The sequence below is a fragment of the Gavia stellata genome, chromosome 16 (assembly GCF_030936135.1).
Source record: "Gavia stellata isolate bGavSte3 chromosome 16, bGavSte3.hap2, whole genome shotgun sequence".
NCBI classification, from domain to species: domain Eukaryota; kingdom Metazoa; phylum Chordata; class Aves; order Gaviiformes; family Gaviidae; genus Gavia; species Gavia stellata.
Window position 1 is genome coordinate 1,163,702 of NC_082609.1, and position 27,858 is coordinate 1,191,559.

The window sequence follows — 27,858 nt, forward strand, 5'->3', positions numbered from 1 at the left end:
AAACAATGCGGGGGGTTGGAATGCACAAAATGGTTCAAGTCAGAAATCCAACCTTAAAATTTAAGTAAACATCTTTGACATAAGAGAAACCGGAGGGAAAGAAAATGCATGAGGAGAACCTCACCTCCTTTCCTCAACTCATGCTCCACCTGTGAGTAGGAGCCAGGCTGTGACTCCTGCCTACCTCCCACGCAGGAACTGCATTTCAAAGAACGGTGTAATCATGGCTCTAACGTACCAACACAGCCTGTCTCCAAACCCTCCTTTGCATCGGCCTATTTGAAACTGGAGTGGAGCCCAGCTGCGCTCCGAGGATTGCACTGTCATCCCGAGTGCTGGCTTTGCAGCCCATCTTACCACCCACTCAGCAAAACAGCTGCAGGTTTGCTGTACTGGATGCTTTCTGCGTGCCCTGCATTTCGAGAAAACCTCCTCCACGAGAACATGAATCTCCCATTAGCCTTAATAGCACCTCAATTTGAACGAGGGGAGAAAACGTCATACAATATTAATTGTGCAATTCTGTTAACAGCGCACACTGTACCCATGTGAGTAGCTGCACAGTTTACACCCCCTTGGGTCCATCTGATCTACTTTCAAACGGATTTGCCCATGAAGAATGTTCTTTGTCTTCATGCCAGTCACAGGCATTTACCTTCTGAGTAGTATTCGGAGCGTACAATGTATTTGGTGTATCAAAAAAATATTCTTCCCTCTATTCTTCCTCCTTTGGAAATAATCATCCTTTCCCAGCTCTGAAGAGTCCCTCCGACTGTGCATTCCACAGGAGCTACTAAGCAGCTCTGCAAAGACCACCTCTGCATCTGCCTAACCAGTTGTATTAGACACCTCCCATGTTTAGGCCCATTAACCTGATCACAACAGCTTGATGAATTAATGCTTATATAGACACAGTTGGCAGCTTCTAAGTAAATAATTACGGCTAAGCAGCTGCAGAGAAGTTGTAACGTTCCACTAGAAAGCCAGATGTCAATTTTATTGGTCCTCAAAGTTTCAAATGAAATTATTTCAGGAAATTTGGAAAGGGGATTCTTTTGCTCCAGGTGAATTCTGTAGATACCGTGCCTGCTCTCAGGTCAACTGGCTGCAGCCAGACCCAAGCACGTGGCCGGAGAACCTCTGCAGCCCACCAGCGGCTCTATCGCAGCAAGCAGCAAACGGCACAAAGTGAAACAGAATGATTTGGATCGAGATAAAAGAGAGTGATTTGGCATCATGGTTGTTGCTTTAGCTTTTGCCTAGCGAAGGACCCTTTGAAAAATCCATCTCTGAAACGGTATCAGTGTCAAAAATCCACAAAACTGATACGAGCCAAGTGCAAAGCCTGTTGAACTGGATAAGAGTCTTTCCAGGAACTTTAACTGAATTGGGCTTTCCCTGCATTGGTGAGAGAAGATTTTGTGACCCCTACTGTAGACTTTAACTCTCCAAAATTTCTAAGGTACTGCTCATCTCAGTACCTAACCCCAGCTGTAGTGATGTGGAAGCAATGAGCAATCCTTGAAGGTAAAAATTTGAGTAATATGAAAAGCAGGAGTCTGTGTTTGCTACTTCATGCAAAACCTACCTCCATCCTCTCTTCAATTAGCAAACCACTGTGCCTAAAAGGAACTTATATTTTCTTCTGATTTTAAATATAAATGCAAACACAATTTATTCTAATCCGTTCCCTTAACTACATTAATTCCCCTCCAATAACTTGCACAAGACACTATGATTTCAAACAGAAGAAGCCTAATACTAGAAATCATCCATCCCCATCGGAATATAAGCGGATCCATGACCTTAGAGATATTTTGCTAAGAAATCCAGCTAGAAAACTAATTTTAAGTAAATCTCTGCATGTCAAAAATACAGATGGCTTTTCAGGATGCTAACTTAAGCATCATTACATAAGCAGATTAGGGCTGCCTGTTGAGCCCCGACGCAAGAGTAGGCAGCACTGAATCCAGCATTACACACGAAGTATTCACTTCCTGATACATCTTTCATCTAAAACTTTTGTCAGCTCTCCACGTTACCCAGCCTGCTAACTGTAAGCACCGCACACAGCGCAGCAGGTCTGCCAGCAAGGCATTATCCCTCTCTAAACCCCAGTGTCCAAAGCAGCAGATGGCTGAAGTCCATTTCTACAAATGGAGTGGGGAAATGTTCCATCCTTCACCCTCTTGAAATGAAAATGGAGGAAAACAGCCTGATGAACCTCTCGAATATTTAAGCACAGCAGTTGTGGAATGATTTTCTGATACGGAATTATAGCATCAAAATTACCCTCGTGTTACCATTGGTAACGGTGCCTCTACCTGAATATCAACTTAGAAAGTTAATGAGCCTGCTAAAGCCATCAGCTAAAATTACCACAACAGTATGTGATCTGATGTGATTGCGGTAAGCAGGGCAGATACTTCTCGTTATGAGGATAGTGTGTTTTTCATAGGCATGTTGCATAACAAGGCGCAGCAACTTGCCTCCCTCTGCTCCGAGCCCTCGTTTCAGAGCACATCAGCTGGCTCCGAAAGGCCTCCTGTTGAAAAGCAGCCAGGGGGACGGGATTTTGTTTCCCCTTCCCTGTGTGTAAGTGTGTCAGCTTTGTTGACAGACGGCTTGGCTGACTGTGCTTGACTATTATCAAGCAGCTATTACCTTTGTAAAGTGAATCCCATTTGAAGATTTTCTGTAATTAAATCTGCAGTGTGTTTGCAAGGCTTACGTTGCATCCCGGACGTACTGGGGGAGAGTGCAAGGCAGTCAGATGCCTGATTTACACAGCTGGAGGCAGCAGCACCCCTCAGCCGCAGGGATGGGGTGCTTTTGGCAGTCTGTGCTGCCACCTAGCCAAGAGCAAGCCATCGAGTTCTGCCTTGCTTTACATTTCCAAAGCTGAAACCGAAGCATATCCCCCCAGGTTGAAATAAAGCCTCAGTCCGCGGCAGACACAAGGAAACTTGCACTCTTTGTGCTTTAGGAATCGTACAGTCAGCAGAAGAGAGCGGCTTAGAACAGGTAGTTACGTTTCCCTCAGAAATGTCTTGTACTTACGGTAGAAGACGTATTCAGTGTAGCTGGACCAGACCTTGTCGTCTGTGTACTGGTTGACAAAGGAAGCCGTCACTGAGGAGTTACAGGCCACCATGTGGAATCCACACTCGGACAACATGTCGAAAGCCCTCTCCAGGTGCTTGAACTTGAGATAAAACCTGGAGGTGTACCTCTCTGGAGCCCTGTCTGGGTCTCTGCTTTCATTCAAACTTTCGCCAAAGACCTCCTTGACCAGAGCAATCCTTCCACAAACCAAAATCCTTGGGACCCTCCTGAATTTGGCATCTGCTTGGCTCTCCCTGCCAATAGTGCACGACCCCCGGTACCCAATGGTAATGAATCCCCACTTCCGATCAGGCGGTAAGAGCGATGAGGGTGGGCATATTCTTGTGTCACTGCCTTGGGAGACCTCTTCATAGTCACTGTGGCAATAATCATCGGGGCTTTGCTTGTTGTCATCGGGAGTCAGGAGTTTGACCAAGTCCGGGAGCTGGAAGTACTCAGCCTCCCTCTTGAGCCTTCCCTTCTCTGGGAAGTGGTCAGGCAGAACCACTTGCTTGTCCCTGAGATAGTCCAGAATATAGCGGAAAAGGAAACCATCTCTGTCGATGAAGAATCTTCCCTTGGAGTCCTTGGCCAGATCGTTGGCCGTGTCTCTCTTTGGGGTGAACATTTTCCACAGCAGGGAGTGAGGGGTGCCAACCAAGGTGGAGTGGCGAGTGAAGTAAACCTGACCGCCCACGTTTAGCTCCACTACCTCCGGGAAGGAGTGCAGTCCAGTCCCCTGCTCTCGGGGAGGAAGGTAAGTCCTGCAGTTGCCACTTAGAGCCATTGTACTTTAAACCAGAAATCAGCAGCACGAAGCAGCAGGACTATCAATCACATCAAAGTGTAGAATAAGGCTCCCAACATTAAGGAGAAACAGGGGTGAAAGGGGAAGTGAGAAAAGAAAAATAGCCAAAAGGTCTGTTTAAAAAAAATCTGAATTGTCCATGAGTGACAGTGTGGCAGAAGTGGCTTATACCCTAAGTCGTTCAGGCTGGAGAGCAATCACTTCGTGAAATGCAATCACATCATTAGATCTTCCAACAAGCCATCAAAATCAAGGTCAAGCCAAGCCTACGGTCATTCACAGGTCTGTCAAAAGGGAAAACAAAATAAGACACAAATTATTCTTTTAAGCATCACAGAAGCTGCAGCAGAGAAAAGCTGGTCAGGTTGGAGAGCGAGGCTAGATCTCCTGCTGAATAGGTCTATTTTTTTGCAAGTTCTACGCTTCTTTTTCCCAAGTACTGATTAACGGAGGGGCTACATATGATTCCACCGTTTAAAAGAAAATGCATACTTCATCTTTAAAGAAACATCTAATTTAGACATGCACATGAGGGAACAGGAACAGCGAGTCTTACCTTGGTTACAATTAATGCATAGCTCTTGTAAAGGAAAGCAAAATTTCAAGACACTCAGAACACACATACAGGCACACAGGGTCCAGCTAGTACGAAATCCGATCCCAGCAAGGGACAGCAAAGGCAAGAAAAGTGCTCTTAGCAACATCCATGTAGGTCTCGAGAGTTAAACCGAGTCACAGGAAAGTTAACCGTGGCAGGTGGCGAGCGAAACAACACACACAGCACGGCGGGGGAGGAGGAAAGAAGAACCCAGCACAGAAGAGCCCGAATGGATCCGGCCGGGCTCGGCGGGAGCGGGGCGGGGGGAGCGCGGGGCGCGCGTTTCGGCTGCCTCAGATGACTTGCAGAAACCCCGCAGCCTGCGCTAGGGGCTGCCGGGCTCCGGCCGCTCCCGCCGCGGCAGCCGCCCGGGCAGCGCGGCCGGCGGCGCGCCCATGTCCCCGCCGGGGCCGCCGGGGCCGGGGCGCTGCGGGGCCGCCCCGCTCCGCCCCGCTCCGCTCCGCTCCGCTCCGCTCCGCTCCGCCCCGCCCCGCTGCGCCGCGCCGGGCCGGGCCGGGCCGCGGGGCCGCTCCCGCGCCCCTGCGCCGCGCTGCGCGGCTCTGCTCAGCGGCGCGGGGACGGGAGCGCGGCGGGCGATGCCGATTGCATCATCTTAAAGGAGTCGGGCCGGGACCGGGCCAGGGCCGGGCCGGCGCCGGCGCCAGCGCCGCGGACGGCGCCAGCACCGGGGCCAGCGCCAGCACCGGGGCCAGCGCCAGCACCGGGGCCAGCGTCGGGGCCGCTGCCGGCGGGGCGGGAGGCGCGGCAGCCCGCTCCGCTCGAGTTCGGGCAAAGTTCCTCCCCGCCCCGTTCCTCTCCGTCCCGCTCCAGCCGGCAGCGCCCGTCCCCTGCCCGCCCGCCGCCGAAACGTGCCTTTCCCGGCTCCGCGCGGACACGGCGGTGGTCTCGGCCGGCGACGCAGGCGGGCAGGGCGGGCGCGCCCGGCCGTGGGGGCTCCCGGCTCGCACGCCCGCGGCTTCCAGGCAGGACCGCGGTTTCCCCACGCCGCTGGCACTCCTCATCTCCCCGGCAGCGACCCCGAAAGGGCGGCAGCCCGCAGCGGGGCGATCCGCCAGCACGGCGGGGCGCGGGGGCGAGGAGGTGGGACCCCGGCGGAGGCCCGGCGCGGCGGCAGCGGTCCCGCACCTACTGTGTTTGCCGGGTCTGTCGCGGGGGGCGGGCGCGGGGAGCCGCGGCCGTGGCTCCGCGCCGCCCCGCGCTGCCCGCGGCCGTGGGCGCGCCGGCACCGCCACCTCGCGTCCGCGGCGGCGGTGGCGCAGGACCGTCCCCGCGGCTCTCGCCGGGTGAAGGGGAGCCGGGCAGCACCGCGGAAAGGGGGATCCGCCCGGCAGCCTGCCGCCGCTGCTGGAGGTGGGCTGCGGCTGGCCCAGCCGGGCCCCCGGCCGCTCCGCTCCGCTCCGCTCGGCGGGACGCTGAGCACATGCCGCGGGGTGAGCAAGCGCCGCGCAAAACGCCCGCCGGATCGAGTCACGACGGCGACACGCACCCACCAGCGGTTCCACCGCCGGTCATGCAGCGGTGGCGGGGAAGTCCAGCTTGGCGCCCGGCACACACCAGTGCTGGGCAAAAGCGGGTCACTCAGAACGACGCACGCCTGGTAAAACAGAGCCTTTTCCTCACGCGTGACCCCGAACCGGGAGGGGAAGCGTCAGAGTAAAATCTTTCTGTGAGGAAGTTACCATGTGCAGATCTTTTTTTGCTGACGGCACTTAAGTTGTCGATACTTCAGCGAGACTCTTCTGAAAACATGGCCATAATGGAACAAAACAAACCAGCTAGCACAAAATGCTAACGTAAAAAGTACAGTTTTCAAGGCTAAGGCAGAAAATCATGAATTTGTATACTTGCAGATTTTTCAAATTCAAACCCAAGAGCTGAACAGTTAATCAAACCCTTGATTTTTACCTGAATCAATTCATTAATTCTGAAGCAACTGCTGGGCTCCTGAGCCAAGGCTCTGCCTCTTACTTCAGGATCTGATTTCTAATTTTCAAACCAGCAGAATCTGCTGCTACGACAGAGGCTGCTCGTCGTACCTCAGAAAAAGAACAGACAAAGTATTCTGCATCTGCACTTGCAGTTCTGGTAGACCGGCTGAAGAAGGTTTAAAGGTGCAATGTGAGAACATGTTAACTTGGATGTCTTCATCACTTGTTTGAGAGTCTGGTACGGTCAGTGCAGAGGGGCTTTAACATCTACGTGACCAGTCAGACGAAATGATAGCTTCCTTTGGGATCTAAGCTCATTAGTGCTGCCCCTGTTCAAGGAGTATTGCATCAGCTTTTTCAAACACTTCCGTTATTAATGCTAGTTCATATGCTGTAATAATATTTAAATCCATTTTCATAAAGCCAGTGATGTCATATTGGCAGGGCTTGAAGAATCAATTCACTCTGCCCGGTAAAAATCGATCTTGCTCAAACAAGCATGGCAGCCATTTGTGATTGCACAGTATGATTAAGATCCGAATGACCAAGGCAGGGGGGCAAAGATCACCTGGGTAGAAGTTTTGGGTGCCGAGTGGAGACAACACAGTAAGTCTGATGTGCAGGTGCTTAGGGAAGGGCATGGTGATAAAAAAATTGTGATTCCTCACAAGCTTCTGTGAAGCATTCTGACATGGATGCCATGTGATTAGCGAACACAGAGATATTCAAGCTCTAAGACTGTGACAAATTATAATCAGAATTGCCCTTTGAAAATAACAAAAACCTTAGAAATTTAATCACAACGGCTTTAGAAATGCATCTGCACTTTTAAAAAAATAAATGAAAGAAGTTAAACTCCTGCTTTTATTTCTTTACACAGGATGTTCCAATCATTTTACTGTAACATAATATAATTTCCTTTGATGAAATTACTTCAGTAGTGAAAGCATCACATAATGCTTCCCTGCTAAATACCAGCCATTGGCCAAATCCATCAAAATGCAGCCTGAGAAGAGTGAAACTTGAAAATCTGGGCCAAATACACTGCTGACCTAAATGTAAAATATGTGTCAGGACCACACTAAGGTTCTTACCTATTCAGCTGCAAAAACAGCGCAGCTCATTGAAGAGCAGCTACAGATCTGATGGAAAAGAAAAGCAGCATCTGTCAAAGGGAGGAGGATGAAGCATGTTCCACTTTTAACAGATGCCTACATAACCTTCAGTAGAGCTAGGGGAAAATTTAGCCTGCGCTTAAAGTGTATGTTCCAAAAGTCACAGCAGAGCTACGCTTAAACCTGATATACTAATGATGTGACATCATTCACAGGTCTGAGGTCATTCCTTATGACAAAGTGCTAAATTAGCATTCATGCTTTCAGGAAATCATGGGACAACTGACTTCATCAAAGTCTGTGGGTGCTAAAAAAAGGTAGGTGTCTTAAAAGAAGCCGCAATGAATGTTAGAAAGAAAGGGTAGTATTCAGCTAGGTCTGTAGTAGCAATGGTATGCATACGTATCACCTTACGTCTTGTAGTGTGACTACACAAGCTATAAATATGAATCAAGTCGCCCAGGCATAATGAGAAATGTAGAAGCTGTTTATTAGCATTTAGCAATACCATGCAGAACTTCAAGGCACTCAGAGAAGCAGCAATAATTTCCAGCAGGAATGGAAGGAGTCATTCTGGGAAGAAAAAAAAATATCTAAGTTGGATTTTGGACAAAAGATTTTAGCTAAAAAGCCACATGGGAACTTTCATCGCTCTGGGTGATTTTTACACACAATAGTTAAAATAAAAAAAAAGGAAGAAAGAAAATCAGTACTTGCAGTTCTAGGCTTATGCTTTGATTCAGAGATGACTTCAAGGTGTCACCTAAGGATCCTTCAGCCACATACTCTGTAACATTCAGTGCTCCTCGGCAGTCTCATATCTAAACACCGAGCCAATGCAACATTTCGCCAGCTCAAAGCTCCATCAAGCCAGAGAGAAGAGTGCAGTTTCTGAGAAGGGTGGCATGGCAAAGGGAAGAAGAAATGTCTGGCCCTAGCAGATGGGCTGGGCCCGATTCTGGCTTATTGTCAGAGCAACATAATGGGAGAGTGGTTTCAGTGAGGACCAGACACCATGTCCTGTAGGCAGATGCTAGCGCTTCCAGACAAGACTTCCAATCCAATCTCAATCCATAGCAAAGATTGGTAAGAGAGCCCTGGCAGGAATAAATTCCAGGCTCTGGCAGAGTTACAGACCTTGAACCTAGACACTTTTCTAAAAGGGGTATATCATCCCTAGAGTGGAGTGGTCTTCGCATCCCTCAGGTAGCTCTAGAAACTATGTTCCCAAGAAGTGAGCCAGGCAAAAAAGGAAGTATAATACTGAGCTAAAATAATACATTATCCACTGATCCAGCAGTGTGAATTACATACAGTGAAAATCTCATCTGCTGAAATCCAGCAGTATGTGTGAATAAGAAGCCCTAACAAATCTTTCACTTTGAAGAAAAAGCATAAACACTAAATGGCAGAATCTCCCTAAGAAAAGGATCTGCTAGCAAAAGAGCGTGAGTGCCATAAAGTAGGGTTTATTAACAAGTACATAGTAAAGCATTATACTGATTTGCCCTTGATCTTTTATTCATAACTCAAGTGCACAATGTATTTTCATCAAAAAAGGCAAAAAAAGGGAAGAATAGCTTCCACAGCTGCTCAGCACGTGAGCATGGGCATGGTGCAAGGCAGACAATTCAAACAGAAGACAGCCGACAACATTTTTTTTCCATCATGTAACATACAGAGTATGGGCACAGCTTCTGCAAATAAAACTGTATGCTCCTTCTGACAAACACCAAATCCAAAGCAAACGCATTGCACAAGGTTCTAGGTTTTCAAAAACTGATAGCAAGGGGGAATCATGTTCCACTGATTTAGATAACAATCTCTGTACATCAGGTAACATTTTGACCAGGAATTGATATATCCAACACTGACAAGTCCTTTAGAATTTCATGGACACTGCTCAACAAAGCAATCCGCTATACTAACAATCCTGACGGTCTCTGACACTTCAATAGACCCAGCATGTATAGGCGGACAGAGACCTCGTGCACTCACATCAGCATCCGAGGATTAAACTCAAACAAAAATTGTTGTTTGCAGTCACCCTTCTGTAAGGGACTTCCTTTCTCTCTTACAAGTTCTGCCACAGCAAAGCCTACTTCAGCAGACTCCTTCCTCCCCTCCTTTTTCCCTTCCTCCAACATTTCCAAAGTTCTTTGAATAATACTTTTATTCTCAGTCTGGTTCAAATTATCCCATTATTAACACTGGTGTAATTACAGTGGTTTTTTTAACATTACAGCTAAAACAAAGTTTGGTCCTCACTGGGTAGCATTATTATGATATCAGCACTGTGTAACCCACGTACTAATTTTTGAGTATCTTTACTCTTCCCATCCTGAAGCCATTTCAAGGCCTCTTGCAAAGCCAGATCCCCTGTCCAGACAACCACAGGTGCAGCTGGAGCTGGTCCCTCAAGAAAGGGACGGTGTTTGTCAGGGAGTGTTTGGTGCCTTACTAGGTTGTACCTGTAGGCACGGTGAGACAGGCTGTTCGTATAGTGCCCTTTCCACCTCATGCAGGAAGGAGGCAGTTGTGCAGCTGCCGTGTCATGCCTTCCCTTGAACCCACAGGCCTGTATCAGACTACACCCTGCCACAGAGGAGTATGAATTTGTCCTGCAAAGCTGAAGTAGACGATACCCTAAAGCAATGTTGAGATGCCTAGTGCAGAGAGAACTAATTAATGAAAGCTCAACTTAAGCTGTGAATAAATTCTAGTAATCTAAGCAAATCCAAATAGATTTCTAGCCAAAGAGCACTTCACCAGCAGATCACAATTACACAGCCCACTGCCTGGGATTTGGGTCTCATTTTACTGTCTAGTGAACAGCAACGAAGTCACACAGTTCAGCAAAGTGGCACTAAGTCATCAACATCAGACGTAGCCTGCATGCTCTACAGGTCTTCCACGAAAGCTGGGATCTTCTCAGACTCCAAACGCTAATTTACGTAGTGTATATATTTGCAAGAAGCAGCTTATACCACAGTTACTGATCTCTGTATTATCTGTGGCTGTAATTCCTCCACCGTTATTTCATTCAGTTCTACAAGCATGCATATTTTCTGGCAGGCTGTTCTCAAGGTGCGGTGTACACCGCACCACAAGATATGTTTTGCAGGAGAGGCTTGTAACAGGACTGTAATTTAAATACAGTAGTCTCACTAGAAGAAGATTACATACATGAGAGTTTGCAACAATTTAACTGTAATCATGTGCCAAGCCAAAATTAATTTTTAGAAAAAAGAAAAATATACATGTACTTAAAAACAGGGGCTCACACTTGCAGAAGCATGTGTGCCCAAGTGGCAAGCGTTCGGTTCCAGCATGCATATAAGAAGTTAGGCTACATCAAGCATGGGATTGCAACTGCTTATGTGCGCACAGCTAACACATTTCTAAACCTCATTACCATGCACCTATTCAGCGACAACAATAAAATGGCAATCACGATTCATTGCGTTCTGAAGTTTCAGCTAAACTACCTCAGCTGGGGTTTTCCCTGACTCTGCCCACTACAAAGCCCACCTGAGTCAGCAATGCGCGTTCACTTCTTCCTGCGCTCAGCGCCAGGACCTTAGTTAGTTAATAAAAACAAATTCTAATTAACAGTCCGAGCACAGCCTTTTCCCCTGGCCCTACAGGAAAAAAAGGGAGCAAAATGATAAAACTAGAAGGATAAATAGAGTGACTGACAAAGGACTGCAAAGGAAAGGAGCTTCTTCACACGAGAGTGTCTTCACAGTCCCAGTCATTTTTTTTCTCAATTCCACAGTGTTCCCAGCTCCTGCAGCTTATTTGTGAGGGACAGGCTAGCAGCTGGTCTTTGGTAAAGACAAGAAGATTCATGGCTCTAGCAAATTTTTTGTCTGGCCCCAGGAAAATATTTTATTTAATGTAGACATGTGAAAGGGTACGAAGGTCTCATATTAAATGACAGCAATTATTTACTTTTCACTCGGCAGCACCATCACCTACCCCATTTCCTTCAGTACCTGCAGCTCCACAGAAACTCTCCCATCCATGCAGTTAACATGGCACACCCTGTTCCTTTTAGGAGATCTGGACAGATCACAGGGCAAGGTGCTAACCTTGCAGGCAAAACCACTTCATCGAAGCAAGCTATGGCCTTGAGAAAAAAAAAAAATCAACCTTAAATGAACATTATGCAATTTTTTTTTTTAATTTTTTTTTTTTTGCTGGGATTCAGGAAAACAAGGAGAGTTTATCACCTTTGGAAGAAGGGGCAGGCAACAGAAGAAGAGTACAAGGATCTCGTTAGGTCGTGCAGAGAGGGAATTAGAAAGGCAAAAGCCCAGCTAGAGCTCAATCTGGCCATGGTCATAAGGGATAACAAAAAATGTTTTTTCAAATACATTAACAAGAAAAAGAGAGACAAGGAGAATCTCCATCCTTTACTGGATGCGGGGGGGAACATTGTCACCAAGGATGAGGAAAAGGCTGAGGTACTTAATGCCTTCTTTGCCTCAGTCTTCAATAGCCAGGCCAGGTATCCTCAGGGTATTCAGCTCCTTGAACTGGAAGACAAGGATGGAGAGCAAAATAAACTCCCCATGATCCAGGAGGAAGCAGTTAACGACCTGCTATGCCACCTGGACACTCACAAGTCTATGGGGCCTGATGGCATCCACCCAAGGGTGCTGAGGGAGCTGGTGGAGGAGCTTGCCAAGCCGCTCTCCATCATTTATCAACACTCCCGGTTAACAGGGGAGGTCCCGGACGACTGGAGGATTGCCAACATGATGCCCATCTACAAGAAGGGCCAGAAGGAGGATCTGGGGAACTACAGGCCTGTCAGCCTGATCTCGGTGCCGGGGAAGATTATGGAGAGGTTCATCTTGAGGACACTCACAGGGCACGTGCAGGATAACCAAGGGATCAGGCCCAGCCAGCACGGGTTCATGACAGGCAGGTCCTGCTTGACCAACCTGATCTCCTTCTATGAGCAGGTGACCCGCCTCGTGGATGAGGGAAAGACTGTGGATGTTGTCTGCCTGGACTTTAGTAAAGCCTTCGACACTGTCTCCCACAGCATTCTCCTGGAGAAGCTGGCGGCTCATGGCTTAGACAGGTGCACTCTTCACTGGACAGCCGAGCCCGGAGAGTTGTGGTGAATGGAGTCAAATCCAGATGGCGGCCAGTCACAAGCGGAGTCCCCCAGGGCTGAGTTTTGAGGCCGGTCTTGTTTAGTGTATTTATCGATGATCTGGATGAGGGGATCTAGTGCTCCCTCAGTAAGTTTGCAGACAACACCAAGTTGGGTGGGAGTGTTGATCTGCTCGAGGGTAGGAAGGCTCCTCACAGGGATCTGGACAGGCTGGATCGATGGGCCGAGCCCAGTTGTATGAGGTTCAACAAGGCCAAGTGCCGGGTCCTGCACTTGGGTCACAACAACCCCCTGCAACGCTACGGGCTTGGGGACGAGTGGCTGGAAAGCTGCCCGGAGGAAAAGGACCTGGGGGTGCTGGTCGACAGCGGCTGAATGTGAGCCAGCAGTGTGCCCAGGTGGCCAAGAAGGCCAACGGCATCCTGGCCTGTATCAGAAATGGTGTGGCCAGCGGGAGCAGGGAGGGGATCGTGCCCCTGTACTCGGCGCTGGTGAGGCCGCACCTTGAATGCTCTGTTCAGTTTTGGGCCCCTCACTCCAAGAAGGACATTGAGGTGCTGGAGCGTGTCCAGAGAAGGGCGACAGAGCTGGTGAGGGGTCTGGAGCACAAGTCTGATGAGGAGCGGCTGAGGGAGCTGGGGTTGTTCCGTCTGGAGAAGAGGAGGTGAGGGGAGACCTCATCGCTCTCTACAACTGCCTGAAAGGGGGTTGTGGTGAGGTGGGTGTTGGTCTCTTCTCCCAAGTGACAAGCGACAGGACAAGAGGAAATGGCCTCAAGCTGCGCCAGAGGAGGTTCAGGCTGGATATGAGGAAAAAGGTCTTTCCTGAGAGAGTGGTGAAGCACTGGCAGAGGCTGCCCAGGGAGGTGGTGGAGTCACCATCCCTGGAGGTGTTCAAGGAACGTGTGGCCGTGGCACTGCGGGACATGGTTTAGTGGGCATGGTGGGGTTGGGGTGATGGTTGGACTTGATGATCTTACAGGTCTTTTCTAACCTTAATGATTCTGTGATTCTGTGATTCTGTAATATGTCTAGGGCCAAAGTCCTTTCATTGATGTCAACAAGAATTCTGAATCATGTGAACAGCATTTTATCCCTGCTCTGCTCCACATTTATACAAGGACTTACAATGCCATTTCTTTTGACGACTAATAGGAAAAAAATCCAGGAGACAAAGAAGTTTTTGACAATAAAAATGTTGCTTAGTAATATATACCTCTGTGACCTCAAATGCATTAATACCAAACTCTTACTGAAAACATTCTGATGTTACTTGTGTATGTAAACTGTAGTGAAACCAAAATTTTGCATCCAGCTGAAAGCAGATGACGCTGCTGAGCATAAACAAACACAGGGAATGCCATAAGCCTTGTAGCCTTAGTGCTTTACTTCAGAAAGTTACATTAGAAGTGAATATATTGCTCTCTAGGGATGCAGTGCAGCGCATCCCAATGCCCTGATCGGTCTGCTCCTGCGAAGATGCTGTGACGTGGGAGGGAGGCGCGGCGGTGAGCCGGACTGAGCCCCAAGCCCAGGCACGAGGCCACAGCACGGGCCCCAGCCACTGCCCTGCCGGTGGAGCGGGCAGCGCTTCTGGGCTCCTGCTCTGCCTGCACCCATCACGTTCAGCCTCTCTCCTCGCTCCCCTAGCAGCTCTTCCAGGCTAACTAAGGACTAATTGCAAACACAGCAGTGACAGTGGAGGAACACGCGACTGTTTCCGCCATCACCAGAGCCCTGTCTTTGTCCATTTCTGTGCCTCCTGAAGAAAAGCTCAGCTTTTCCGTAATGTTTTTTACACCATCACATCTGCTCTGCATGACCACAGCAAGATTTACCGACCGGGTTTCTCTAGACAGGGTAATATTGATGGAAGGATTTACAACCACTATTTATTTTTTTACATGCCATTGGTGGCTGCACCAGGAGAGAACAGCAAAAATAAGTAACAATTAGCAGTTAGACAGTGCATTATAGCTTCACCTCATGACAAATCAGTATCACTCTTCCCGTTTCACAGCTGGGGTATCTGACTCTCAGCACGTAAGACGAGGTAAAGCAATAAAAGGAGGTACTGACTACTAATGCTTTAATGCTGACTGAAAGATGGGCAGAACTTTATTCTTCGCATGTATTTAAAAGCCAATGCTTTGCTTTTCTTCAGATTTTAGGCGAAACAATGGGAGACAGAAGTCAGGAGGCTTAGAAGCCTCAGTTCTAACAGGGAGGCTTCGCCACGCAGGGTAAAACGCCAGCTCCCCCCTCGCGGGGGGCTGCGCGATGGCCAGGCCGCCTGCAGTCCTGAGGGGGTGACCGAGCCCTCCCGCAGCACGAGCCCGAAGCCGCCAAACCCCGCCAGCGGCAGACAGGGCGGTGGGGTGAGCGGCCCCAGCCGCAGCCGCCATCCCGCGCCCCGCCACCATCTTGCCTCCGCCCCGCGCCCCGTCCCCTTGGCAACGCGGCGGCGCCACGCAGGCAGGGCGCGGGGCGGTGCTAGGGACAGCGCATGCCCGGTGGAGGCGCTCCGCCGGGCGTGCCGTGCGCACGCGCGGCCCCGCTGGCCCCGGAAGCGCTCGGGCCGCTGGGTGACACGTCGCAGGGGCCGCGGCGGCGGGTGTGGGGCCGGGCCCGTGGGGGGCTGCAGGTGGGTCTGCGCCCCGGGCCCGCGCTCCCCTGGCTTCCCTGCGGGGAGAAGAGGGGCTGGGGGTCCCGGGGGCTGCTGCGGCGGCCGAGGGGGCCGAGGCGCTGGGGCAGCGGACGGCGCGGCTGCGGTCGGCCTGAGTGAGGGCGGCGGGGAGGGGAGCCCCCGAAGCAGCCTCTGTGCTTTGGGGAGCTCAGGGCGGCCCTGTGGGAGGGTTCCCCGGGCAGGTCCTGCGCGGACGCGAGCGGGCAGAGCCGCTTGGTCTCTCTGAAGCGCTCCCTTCCAGGGTGGGTTTGCAGAGCCGAGCCAACCTCGCTGTTCTCTTTCAGATAACTTGCGATGTCTGGGTTTGACAGCTTCAACACAGACTTCTTCCAAACCAGTTACAGTATTGATGACCAGACACAGTCCTATGATTACAGTGGAAGACCGTACAGCAAGTAACTTGTGCACGCTTTTTGAACTTCTGTAACGTGTGCCTTGTGTAAAGCCATTTGGTCACACTTCTTTAGTGACTGGGCCTGAGTTATGATGCTTCTGGGATAGTCTGTTTATTCAGAAAAGGATTGGCATTTCAGCCAGCTATTGCCTGTAATTGAATTCCTGTTGCTCTGTTTTCTGAAGAGCAAAACATATCTTATAAATGGAGATACAAAGCAGTTGTATGCGGAATACTCTGCCTTCTGAATTTTAAAGCAAACACTCGAAAATTGAAAGAAAGGTTATATGAGTAATCTTAATTATATGAATAATCTTCACATCTTTGGGAAAAGAAATATCGTTGTTCTGTAAATCCACCTCCAGTCACTCAAGGAGTAAAAATTAGTTACAGTGTCACATAAATGAGCCTGTGATGTCAGTGGTGATTCCTAGGCTTGAGTAGCAAGCGTGGCGGACGTTTCTAGGTCGGGACAGCTCTTAGGAGTCCTTTGTGAATATCCAGTCTTAGGCTGCGAGTTTTGGTCAGTTATGTGACCTGTGTGATCCCTGTGATAGATGGAGCAGGTCGATGCCTGTTTGCATCCTGAAAAGGATTACAGTGCTGTGGTGAGGCTGAACTCTACTGATACAAGGAAAGAAAGGAGAATGAGTTCTGGGTTTTCCTTCTTTACATTCATATTTTCATAGTAAAATATTTTGGACACATTTGCTGAAATCTCTGTAGTCCGACTTGGAAATGGTTAGTGGCAAGAATAATTTACGAGTTTGTTTAGGAACAGAAGATAGCTTTGATGAGGCTTTTTTTTAAAGGTAGCAGTCTGTATTTTTATACATAAAAAATCTGTAATAGAAAGTATTCCAAAGACAGTATAAATTGATTTGTTAGTAAATGATTGAGAATACATGAAATAGAAACTGAAAAATTGTCCTTACTTTTTTCCTCTGTATCATATCCTGTAGGTAGATGTCATAACGTGTTTAATGTGTGTAACATAATTCCTCCTTGTATGTCATAATGCTACCTGGTGCACATGGTGCCAAAGTGAAGGGGAAAACAGCTTTTTTTTTTTAAACTAAGCTCATTTTTTAAATATAGAGGGTAACAAAAGTGATAGTATGAGCAACTTTGTTCTCTAACAGTGAGTTTGCAAATAAACATTCTAAATAGCAAATTAATGCTGCCATCAAATGAGCTGTCAGTAGTAATTAATGGACAATATTTGAATAAGTTTGAGATGTAAAATTTTCCTACTCTTTTACAGGTCTACAGCTTGTAGTAGTAACTCAGTCAATGGATAATGCTCATTTCTCCAGGCCTCTGACTTAAAACCAAAAAGCAATTCTAGCGTATATACCAAAAATTATCTTGTTTAGCTTAATAGTATTGTTTATAAGGGTTTGAATTGACAAACATGGCTATATGCCTAAAAGGCCTGGATCTGAGTAGGGGATCATCTGATGTGGCTTTTTAAATAAGAACAAAGGCAGGATTGTTTGCTGAAACCTACTTACTGAAAATAAGCTTTGCTTTTGCTGGGAGGTGTTTAAAATAAAAGTCTGTATCTGTCCACAATGTCATGTCATTCTTTGTAGGCAGTATGGAGGCTATGAATACCCTCAACAAAGTGGATTTGTCCCTCCAGACATGATGCAGCAGCAGCAGCCTTACACAGGGCAGATTTACCAGCCAACACAGACATACACTCCAACTTCAGCACAGTCTTTTTACGGAAGTAATTTTGAGGATGAGCCACCTCTGTTAGAAGGTATAACTTACGCTTTATGGCCAAAATCCAAAACTCTTCCCAATTTGGGGATAAGTTGAGTAGCAGGGTGTGTATTCCCTACTTCTGAAAGTGCACAGTTGATTTGAAATTCTCATTAATTTTTTTATTTAACTGTATTTTAGTATATCAAATACATGTTCTTGAGTGAACTTTTGCAGTTTTAGAATTGTGCTTTATTATGTCCTGTCAGCTGTTCTGTGGAAGACATAAGCAATTGGACGAGGCATTGTGGGACATGGTTTAATGGGCATGGTGGTGTTAGTTGATGGTTGGACTTGATGATCTTACAGGTCTTTTCCAACCGTAGTGATTCTGTGATTCTGTGAATTAAATGGATAACCTGACTTCATATACAGCGCCTATGACAAAACACTTAATCTTTCTGTTGTTGCAAATAATACTTACAATTGCCCACTTTTTCTAAGATAAATCGATGCAGTTAGTTTCAGTTGGTTACAACTGAAATCTTTCATTACTAAAGAGGAATGCTAAATGCTGCAGAAATGCCTATGTAGAGTACAGCCTGTGCAGAATGCCAGAACAGATAACATAGTTAGTGCCTGGATTGATGCTTTCAGTTTCCAGCTTATATCCATCACTGTTCAGTACCAAACAACCAAAGAAACCCTTACTGTTACTGATTAAAGAGAGAGTTACTCATGATACCTATCACTTACACCTATTCATGATGCCTTCCACCCTACTCTGCTTTTTTTGTGTTCTACAAAAAATCGTTTTGTTTACATAGATGCATCCCAGGGCCTGAGGTGGGCAAATAGTAACTGCATTCCCAACTAGGTTTTGATGCACAGCTGTGGTCAAACTGGATGGAGACTTGAAATTGTCCTCTAGCTGGAGGGAGCTGTGAAACTCCTTGTCATGAGATGCTGAGGTTAAAAAGGGTGGGTGGTTTTTTTTTTTTTTAGTGGGCTCAATGGCTGGTTTATGAAAGAGAAATCCACTGAGGGTAGTTAAGTACAGAGAAACTACTTTGAATTAGAAATCCTTGAGCCACCAGTCATTGGAGACTTGGGAAATCTGCATGTTCTGTGCTTATACTCTTTCATACATACCTGCTTTTGGCCACTTACAAGGGCAGGGTACTGGGCTAAATGAACTTTGGGGCTGACCCAGAGTGCTGCTTTTATGGGCTCCTTTAGAAACCACCTTGTCACTTCTGAGCATTTGAGACCTGGAATCTGTGGAGGCAGTACACTCAGCAGCTTGAGGAAAGATGGAATGACTCGATTCTCTGGTCCCCATAGGATGGTATCTGGAGGAGTTTAAAAGTGGAGAGGCAGGGAGAACTAAGAGTGAAGCAAATGGGGGCGACAGAAGGAAAAAAAATGAAATAAATATGTGTAATTCTTTCCATGTAATTTGTAGAATTGGGGATCAATTTTGACCACATCTGGCAGAAGACACTAACAGTGCTACACCCATTAAAAGTAGCAGATGGCAGCATCATGAATGAGACTGATTTGGCTGGACCAATGGTCTTTTGTCTAGCTTTTGGAGCCACGTTATTACTGGTAAGATATTGATTGCAAAATATTACTGTTTGTGCATTAATATTCTTGGAAGCACTGGGGGAAAAAAGCCAAGTTACCTGTAGGTTTATTGGAAGTGACTTCTTGGCATGGAGGCCCAAAAAGCACATCCTGACCAAGAATTTGTGGCTGTATGGAAGAGGAGCTGGGGCTTCACACACTGCTGGTTGAAATTAATGAGTTCAATATCACTTTACTTCGGTGGAGTTTGAATCCAAGTCTTTGTGCTTGGTTTTTGCCTGGCAATTATTTCAATATAATTCATATTTCTTTTCGTGCTTTGTTTTTGAGGAATATGGCTCCCTTTTGTCACAGGAATGGGTGTCACCCTTGTTCTCAGATTTTTGCCTGTTTGGGTTTTTTTTATAGATTGAGATGTTTTACTTTCAGAATCATACCTTGTCTTTTTGCAGTGTCTCTGCTGTCTTCTGTCTTATCAGGAATCAGAACAGTGGACACATTAAATATTTGAATATTTATTTCTTCATTTAGGAGTTTCTTTTATTTTTTAACTCTTACTGTGTTTAATATTTGAGTCTATTTCTCTAGTTTGTTTCACTGTATTTCTTTGCTCCATACTCTTTATTCATTGTTCTTTACTAATATTCAAGAGGCAAGGAAACTCAAAATTCATGTGTAAAAAGTGATTTCACAAGTACTGATGCATGAGGCATGACTTTCAGTATTGAGAGTCAGTCTGGTAAAACACTTCTAAAGTAAACCTGCTTTCGAGTTGTTTATACTTCTTAATAGGTCAGAAGCCTGGTGTTTTTTTTAGTTGAGCTTAATTGAACTAAGGTTGTGTTTTAATGACTCAAAAGTGTCAATTATGAAATGACAGAGTAGCAGCCAACAGTCTTCCTTGTCATTGAAAGCGTCAATATTTTTAATCAGTTTTTTTCTCTAAATGTCTTCAGGCACTGCATTTAATTTTTGCCTAAAATTTCACATTGCTATGACACTTAGAACACAGCGTTTTGGTACCAAGGGGACTTTAAGCCTACTTTTATAAGTAACCTTTATTTATGGAAACTAGGCCAGTAGGATTAATGAATGTGTTTATAATAGATACATTTGAATGTTCTTTTCCTAAGAAATTATACTTTCTCCTGTCGTTTTTTTTTCTTTTAATACATTGAGTGAGTGAAAGAAAACAAGCTTAGCCTAGCAAAAAGATGAAAACAGGCATGATTGTTTTCTGTAGCGCTTGAGGGAGAAGAGGGCTGGGTTATAAGTAAACCTAGTTTGGAAGTTTGTAGTGGGAGACAGGCCTCGAAGCTACACACCATTGTAGTTCCAGTAACTGCACGGTCCTGTGTTCCTGCAGGGGTGGACACCACGCATTGTGCGCATTTTGATAGGTGTTACAAGGGAAGCATCAATCTCATCGTTGGAAAAACATGATGATATAGGATACATACGTTTTGAAATAATGCATGTATGCTTTCTACATACTTGTTAGTATGCAAAGTTCTGATTTTGACTTTTTAAAATCTACATGAGTTAATTCTGCCGTTCATATACAGTACTTTACAGCTCAGCTTCAACTGTTTCTGGGAATTTTTTATAATTTACGTTGTGCTATAACTTTGTGGACTCTATCGCAAGTTAAAAGACTTCAGCTCTGGATTAGTCAAGAAGTTCCTGAAGTACAATTTTTTGGTCTTTATACACTAGTTCTGTAAAGATTATTATTGCATGCAATCAATTGGCATGAGAAGGTAGTTGATTAAATCCTAAAAGAATTTGTAGGCTTTCGCAGCCCAGATCAAAGAATAACAATTCGATCCAAATCTGTTCATCAAGACAGGTAATGTTAGGATAAATGAGCCTCTTGAGTGCCTAGAATATACAGGTGTCCTGGAATTCCGGTTGGGGGAAAATACTGCCTGTTGAACTTGAATATAGGAATTGAGGGTGGGGGGCAAGGGGGAAAATGAAGATACTCTGTAAACATCCTTTCCTTTTCCCTTTGTTTGTGGGAGGCATTACTCGTTCTGGTAACTAACACACATTACTCTGCTTGACTTTCAGGCTGGTAAAATTCAGTTTGGTTATGTGTATGGAATAAGTGCAATCGGATGTTTAGGGATGTTTTGTCTCCTGAACTTAATGAGCATGACGGGTGTCTCGTTTGGCTGCGTTGCCAGTGTCCTTGGATACTGTCTTCTTCCTATGATCCTACTTTCCACTTTCGCAATTGTGTTTTCGTTGCAGTAAGTACATAAACTTTATAATTTGGTAATAGATTCCTCTCCTGTGAGATGCTGGAGGAAATTAATTAAAAGGAATTTTCACATTCAGTGATGAAGCTGCATATACTTTGAATATGACAGGAATTTTTAGTAAGTGTAAAAACATAAATATCAGCAGTCTTCAGGTATTTACTGGATGAAAGATAGGTGAATACTTGATTTATCTGTAAGTCAATTAATAGCTTTTGAATACATAGACTCAAATAACAATATTGTTTGGTCTCAGTCAGCTTTGAATCTGACTAATCTCAGTGCCTGTAAAGTCTAGAAGTAATTGTAATTTAAGATGTAAATTTGAATTTGACACAGAAGAAAATCTGTGTGATTACTCATAGCTGTATGAAATTAGAGACTGAAAAGAAAGAACTTGCTATAGTTACTTTACTCACCACTTTTACATTTCATATGCACAAAGTTAATTTTGGGGTTTTTTTAATGCTGTCATAATTGAATAATACCATTCTGAAGTCTTTACTGGAACTATTTAATTTGAAAAGTCAAAGGTAAAAGCTAAAATGCATCTTAGAATCTGTAAAAGGTGTTAGAAGGAGTCCAGTTACAACTCCTATAAGCATATATACAGAAGTCTTACATGAATTCTCTTTTTATTTCTGTCTTTACAGGGGAATGATGGGGATTATTCTCACGGCTGGAATCATTGGCTGGTGCAGTTTTTCTGCTTCCAAAATCTTTATTTCTGCCTTAGCAATGGAAGGACAACAACTTCTAGTAGCATACCCCTGTGCTTTATTGTATGGAGTCTTTGCTCTCATTTCTGTGTTTTGAATAGACTGTCCAAACCGTTGGACTCCAGTGGGCCAAAATGAAAACATCAACTTGGAACATTTAGTTGGACCAGAAACAGCTGCGAACAACTGCATAGTGTTGCTATCACGAAACTTAGACCTGTTTTGAATCATCTGGAACAATTAAAACAAATGTCTCGTGTTCACTTTTTTAGGACTTTGAATACTGTTTTCAATTGACCTGAGGTGTCTATAGCTTTAATAAGTGTTCATGCTTATCAAGTTAATGTGATTTCTTTCCCATTCCTGTCTCTTTAGAAAAGTAACTTTTGGTTGCTTATTTGAGGGTTGGGTTTTTTGTTTGGTTTTTGGGGTTTTTTTTAGGGGAGCGAGGGAGGGGAAGGATTGCAGTTATACCTGATAAGATTTTTATCAGCAAAAGTTAACAGAACTGCAGATGCCATAGATTTGGGGTACTCTGAATAGATCTGCAGTAATAAAGAACCTATTTCCTGTCCCCTCTTACCAAAAGCAAAATGCACAAATGAACATAAGCAGTTAGAGTATTTTCTGTATTTTAACAAATATACTCTTAAGCTCTTTGGTCTCATTTATTTGTTCATTTGATGTGATAGTATTTCGGGATTTAAGATACTTAAATTATGAATTAGAAAACTGATGCTTGAAAGTTAAAGGGATCTGTAATTCTGTCACACTTGAAATATGAATACATTTGGATGTCTAAGTAGCTATATGTTAACTTGGATTTCTGAAGTTGACTTCAACTAGAGTTTCTTTTCCTAATGGTGCACATACTAGTAGATGAAAAGTAATCTCTTTTACAGTACTTCCAAGAAAAACACCATTTTGCAAATGTTATGCTTGTCAGTATTGTAGTTACTGTAAAATAATTTAAGGCGTATTGATTAAATTTTCCTTAAATTTTGAAAAAGGTGTTTGATTTTTCTAATATTTCTTTTTTAATAGAGTTCAGTTACTAAAGCAAACTTCAGTATTGAAGCAAAATCATACTTAAAACTGTATTCAGTGAGCGGATTTGATACTTGCTTCAGTCACAAATAATCTTACATGAGAAGTATAATCTTGTTTGTGATATTAGTCACTTACAAGAAGTCTTACAAGCGTAAGAAGTGGGAAGGCAAAAATGGTTGTTCTTCGCATAAGCACTTGCTAATTCTTAGTATAAGCAAGAAAAGGATACAGACATGTTTTAACTCATACTGGGGAGGGGAAGTTACTTAGGTAGATAATAATTCTGCGCCACCACCTTGGAAATGAAAAAGCTCTAATGAAGTGCTGGTTCATAACTACCGTTTCTTCAGCAATTTCATCCAAGGGATTTCATTTTGTTGAATTTACCAAAGGTGTTAGTCTGATGTTCATCTGTCATGTCCGTGGAATGATCTATTCGTAGACCTCAGGAGTTGAATCACTGGTCAGACATGTTCTGTTAACACCTTCTGGTAAGACTCAATTTGCGAATGCACCTTCAAAGGAAAGCTTTCATCTTACTGATACATGAATGAGTAATTTCAAAGGCTCAGCACACGTTTTTGTTCACTCTTCCCTTAGTTCTGCACATTCTCCTAAAAATTTCTTCCTAGTGCCGCTAGAAGCTACTGACAAGGCCCTTTGTTGGCCAGAGCCAGGTTTTGATTGTGTCACCAGGGGCTATGGGAAGTGTCATATGAGTGTAAAGACTTTAAGAACCAAACACTGATACACAAAATGGTTCTGACTTGCGTTATGCACTGTAACTGGCTGTTAACAATGAATTTTAACACACATACACACACACGCGCACACACACAAAACTTCACTTCCTTCCAGAAGTGAATTCAAGAGCCCAGATAATTTTCTGCTGTGATATGTTATTGCGAATTACCATCCTAAATAAAACTGGTGAGTTGATTCTGTTTAGCAAAATGTTTTACTCTGTACTTCGTAGTTCTGATTTCTTTGGATTAGTAGACCACATCTGCCCTGGCGCACAAAGTTCTTACTCCTATTAATGAAGAACATTACCTGCTGATGGAGCATGATGTCCTGTATTTGTGCAAATAAATTACAGTGATTACCTTCACTAATGAGGCCTAATTAAATACAAAACTGCTCTAGTAAGTATAAAAGCTCACATACTTTCTTGAGCACATCAGGTTCTAATACTCAAATATTGTATTTTTGTGAAGCAGGCTAATTACGCGTATACAAATGCGGTTCATTTCTTAAAGCTTGCACTGACTGTAGATGGCTTCCAGGGTGATTACTGATGTGTTAAACTGTTATAAGTAACCTTTTCTTTCACCACAGCATGAGCAAACTAAGCGCACAGGGAAAACATTAAAATTAGCTTGTCTTAGTATAGCTCTGCCAATACAGCTGCTGAGTTTGGAAAGACCATATGAAAAGGTATTTATTTAGATATATATGTTCACAAAGTCCTTGCTCTGGCAGTAGAGGATACTACACGTTCTACTCGAGCAGTGAGGTTTGACCAGTAAGTTTCAGGAGTATTTCGTGTTCTTCAGCTCACATTGTGGAGAATTTAGCAGTGAATTTCTAACTGGTCTCTTGGGGGCAGGAGAGAAGCAGATGAGAGTAGAAGGTCAAACACTTTAATTCATAGAGGACTTTATAAAACACAATGTTATGTCGAAACTGGTAATTTTAAATATCCCAAATTTCTGGTACATTAATTAATGTGATTCCATTGACTGTGTTTATTGCCTTTCCAAAATCAATTCCACTGATTTTCTGTAATAATGTTTTGTCCTAGATCTTGCTTCAATTTTAGTTATATTTCAGACAATTTAATCTTGCCGTCATGTAGAATGACAAGATTGTATGCTGTAGTTCTTTACTCCCACATTTGCCTTTCATATTTAGTAGGACTTTTTTTTCTTTTTACCTTCTAAATCTGAACTATCCCCCCCAGTCTGTTAACATCAGTATTCTCATCTAGTTTTCAGATGAAATACTAACATTACTTGCTTCCATCCTGCATTGTCTCTAGACATTTTCATGTTACTCAGCTTAAAGCATTCAAATATGAATGCTGCTGTTGCTTTTTTAAAACCACTTTTGTTATCACACCCAATCTTGAAATTACTTCCTATTCTACAGAAGTTAAAAGTTACCTTTCCCAGTTTGTCCATTTTTTGTCCCAGTTTGTCGATGTTTTGGCAGTGACTTTGTTTTTCAGGTCACTTGTTTTGCTGTGAGGCAGCTGCTGACTGCAGTTCAGTTTGTTTCTATAGGCAACATTTCTGCCTATAGGAAGTATCAATGAAATACATGGCACATCCTTTGCTAAAAAGCGTGGTTTTTCTGTGCTCTCACGCCTTCCGTCTGTGCACTGGCGTTGGCATCTCTTATTGAGGGGCTATCGCTTGTTTAGTGATGGATGAGTACCTTCAGAAGCCACAGAAAGCAGAGGCTGATGTGGTACTTTGTGTGAAGCCAGATGTTCCTCCATCCTTGCGGCTGGAGAGGAGCGTCCTGGATTTGTGTGGGGAGTGCCAGCATGGCTGGTGCTTTGCACTGCCTTCTCTGCAAAACCATTACCTTCTTCCATGGAGTTGAGCGGTCCAGACTGGGTTACTGTAGAGGCCGTTTGTTTGGGTCTGTAGTAAGAAGCCGGAATAACCTTAGCCTTGTCTCCGGGTACCAGCACCAGGACATTTTCACTGGACAATCTGTGCACGAAGGAACTGGGGCTCTCGCTGCTCTAGGGACCGACGGTTGCCGTTGGGCACGTGCTTCGTGGTGCGAAGTCTGGACTGGGTCACAGCCCGAGAGCAGTCAGTGGATGGAGTCACTCCCTAACGCGCAAACGGTGCCTTAGTTCGTGTCAATACCATTGTTTAAAAGTTTGGTAATGTTTTTTAGGAACCACGTTAGCTGAAAGAACAGCCGGCGCTTTGGTGTGTAACACATACCACAGAATCAGGGTTTTCAAAAGAGAGAGCATCTTTCCACTATGCCAGTTTATTTACCTGGACAAGCTTTCAGTCTCTGTGTCCTCACCGAGGTGCTTTGGAGTGTCTGCTGTATTAAACGCTGCATCGTAAGAAAAAATGAAGGAATGGAGTAACTGGGGCTTGCTGTTTCCTGCTTCTCCACTGGGTGGGCCTGCAACATCCCTGATGTGCTGCAACATGTCCGCTGTACTGCCATGTATCTGCTGTACTGCCATGTATCTGCTGTACTGTAAGGCAGGACTCGGGGCTGGCACAGCTCGGCGTCAGGAAGCCTTTTCCCTCCTTCTCCCCTCCTTGTCTCCGGCAACATCAATAGCAATTACATTCCCAGGTAGTCAAACCGCTCATGTGGTGAAGCTGGGTTTCTGTTCCCTGTAGTGGGGAAGGGATTCATTTCAGTCATGGCCGGTCAAATCAGCGGAGATGCTGTGTGTGCTGGGTAGCGCTCCTGGCAACGGGAAACCTTTGCTGCATCTCATTCTTTCTGTAAAGCTGTGATATTTCTGACCAGCTTTTTTTTTTCACATTGCCAGGAAGTCTCTTCGTTTTCTGCAAGCAGTCCAAAAGCACATAAAACTATTTTTCTCTGGGTAATTCACTGCCTTTCCAAGAGTTGGGTGATACAGACAGGCAAGCTCTTCCCTAGCGTGGATCACCTTGTGTTGTAGCCCTGTCTGAAAGTTGACACATCCTTCGCTATACTTTGAAATTTAGTTAAATAGCATCCCTCTCAAAACTAGAACAATTTATTCACACAGTCTATGGGATTAGAAGAGTTTTTTTAAAGTTTTTTGTTGTTTAGGAGTTGCAAGCCCTAATACACCAGGATGTGAGGACCTCAGATTATCTGTTGTGGTTATCCTTGAGCGTCCTGTGAGATGGGGAAGTTCTGTTGTCCTGGTTTGTAGATGAGGAATGGAGTAAGGAGATGTGTGTAATTTGTGCAAGTCCTGCTGCATTTGACCATCTTTATGCCAGCAAAACATAACAGGGTATTTCTCTAGGGGAGAATTCTTAGTCCAGCTCTCTGGGACACAGCTTGAAAGTGGGAGGAGGTTTGGTAATTGGAAAGTCTGTCGACGACGTTTGCCAGCTTTGTGCTTTCCTAATCAGAGCCAGCAGGCCATTAGCCAAACAGCAGTCCATGCTTTGGGAAGGACTGCAACCATTGCGCTCTTAAGTGCAGATTTTTTCTCCTATTATTTCTTTGCTTTATTACAGGAAGTACTGACATTAGAAAAGCGAGGATTCTCTGGTCCTCATCGGGAACGGTGAAGTGGAAGAGTGTCTAAAATTAGGCTCCAGTCCTGGAATAGGCTTCCCTCAAAAATTGTACTGTAATTACGTGTCTTTAGGAAGAAGGGCGTTGCTCTATTTCTTTACGCACTAAACTCCACCACGTCGTTCTTGGAATTACAGTGCTCTGACCATATACATTTCTATTTGGTTTTTCCCAAGATTCTTGCTTTTCTGCTGTTAGCATAGCAAAATCTAATTTTCTTGAATCTACCAGACCTATTCGCTTTTCAGTTGTGGAATTTGCATCCACTTTTGTGCAAGAGCTGAAGCCAAAGGTAAGAAGCATTCTGTGCTTCCGTCGGAAAGATGACCCCAATTCCCACGAGCCATTCTCTCTACTGCACGCGACACTGCAGTGACATGAAGTTACCACAGGCTTTGAACCAGAGCCTTCCAAAGGCACTCTTTACCTACCTGTGTTTTCTCAAGTCTG

The 27,858-nt window shown here is 45.1% G+C and overlaps 2 protein-coding genes across 2 annotated transcripts in view; one reads left to right on the forward strand and one right to left on the reverse strand.

The window, feature by feature from the left end:
- Positions 1 to 3,892, reverse strand: part of KCTD16 (potassium channel tetramerization domain containing 16) — a 77,863-nt gene extending 73,971 nt beyond the window's left edge. The window contains exon 1 of the mRNA XM_059825471.1: positions 3,061 to 3,892. Coding sequence (XP_059681454.1) covers positions 3,061 to 3,892 — 832 coding nt within the window. The remainder of the gene's footprint in view (positions 1 to 3,060) is intronic.
- An 11,423-nt stretch (positions 3,893 to 15,315) lies between these two features.
- Positions 15,316 to 23,071, forward strand: YIPF5 (Yip1 domain family member 5). The gene is made up of 6 exons (XM_059825388.1): positions 15,316 to 15,349; positions 15,676 to 15,786; positions 17,381 to 17,553; positions 18,961 to 19,106; positions 21,159 to 21,340; positions 22,003 to 23,071. Exons 2-6 carry the CDS (start codon positions 15,686 to 15,688, stop codon positions 22,163 to 22,165), a joined length of 765 nt encoding a protein of 254 aa, XP_059681371.1. The 5' UTR covers positions 15,316 to 15,349; positions 15,676 to 15,685; the 3' UTR covers positions 22,166 to 23,071.
- The last annotated feature ends 4,787 nt before the right edge of the window (positions 23,072 to 27,858 follow it).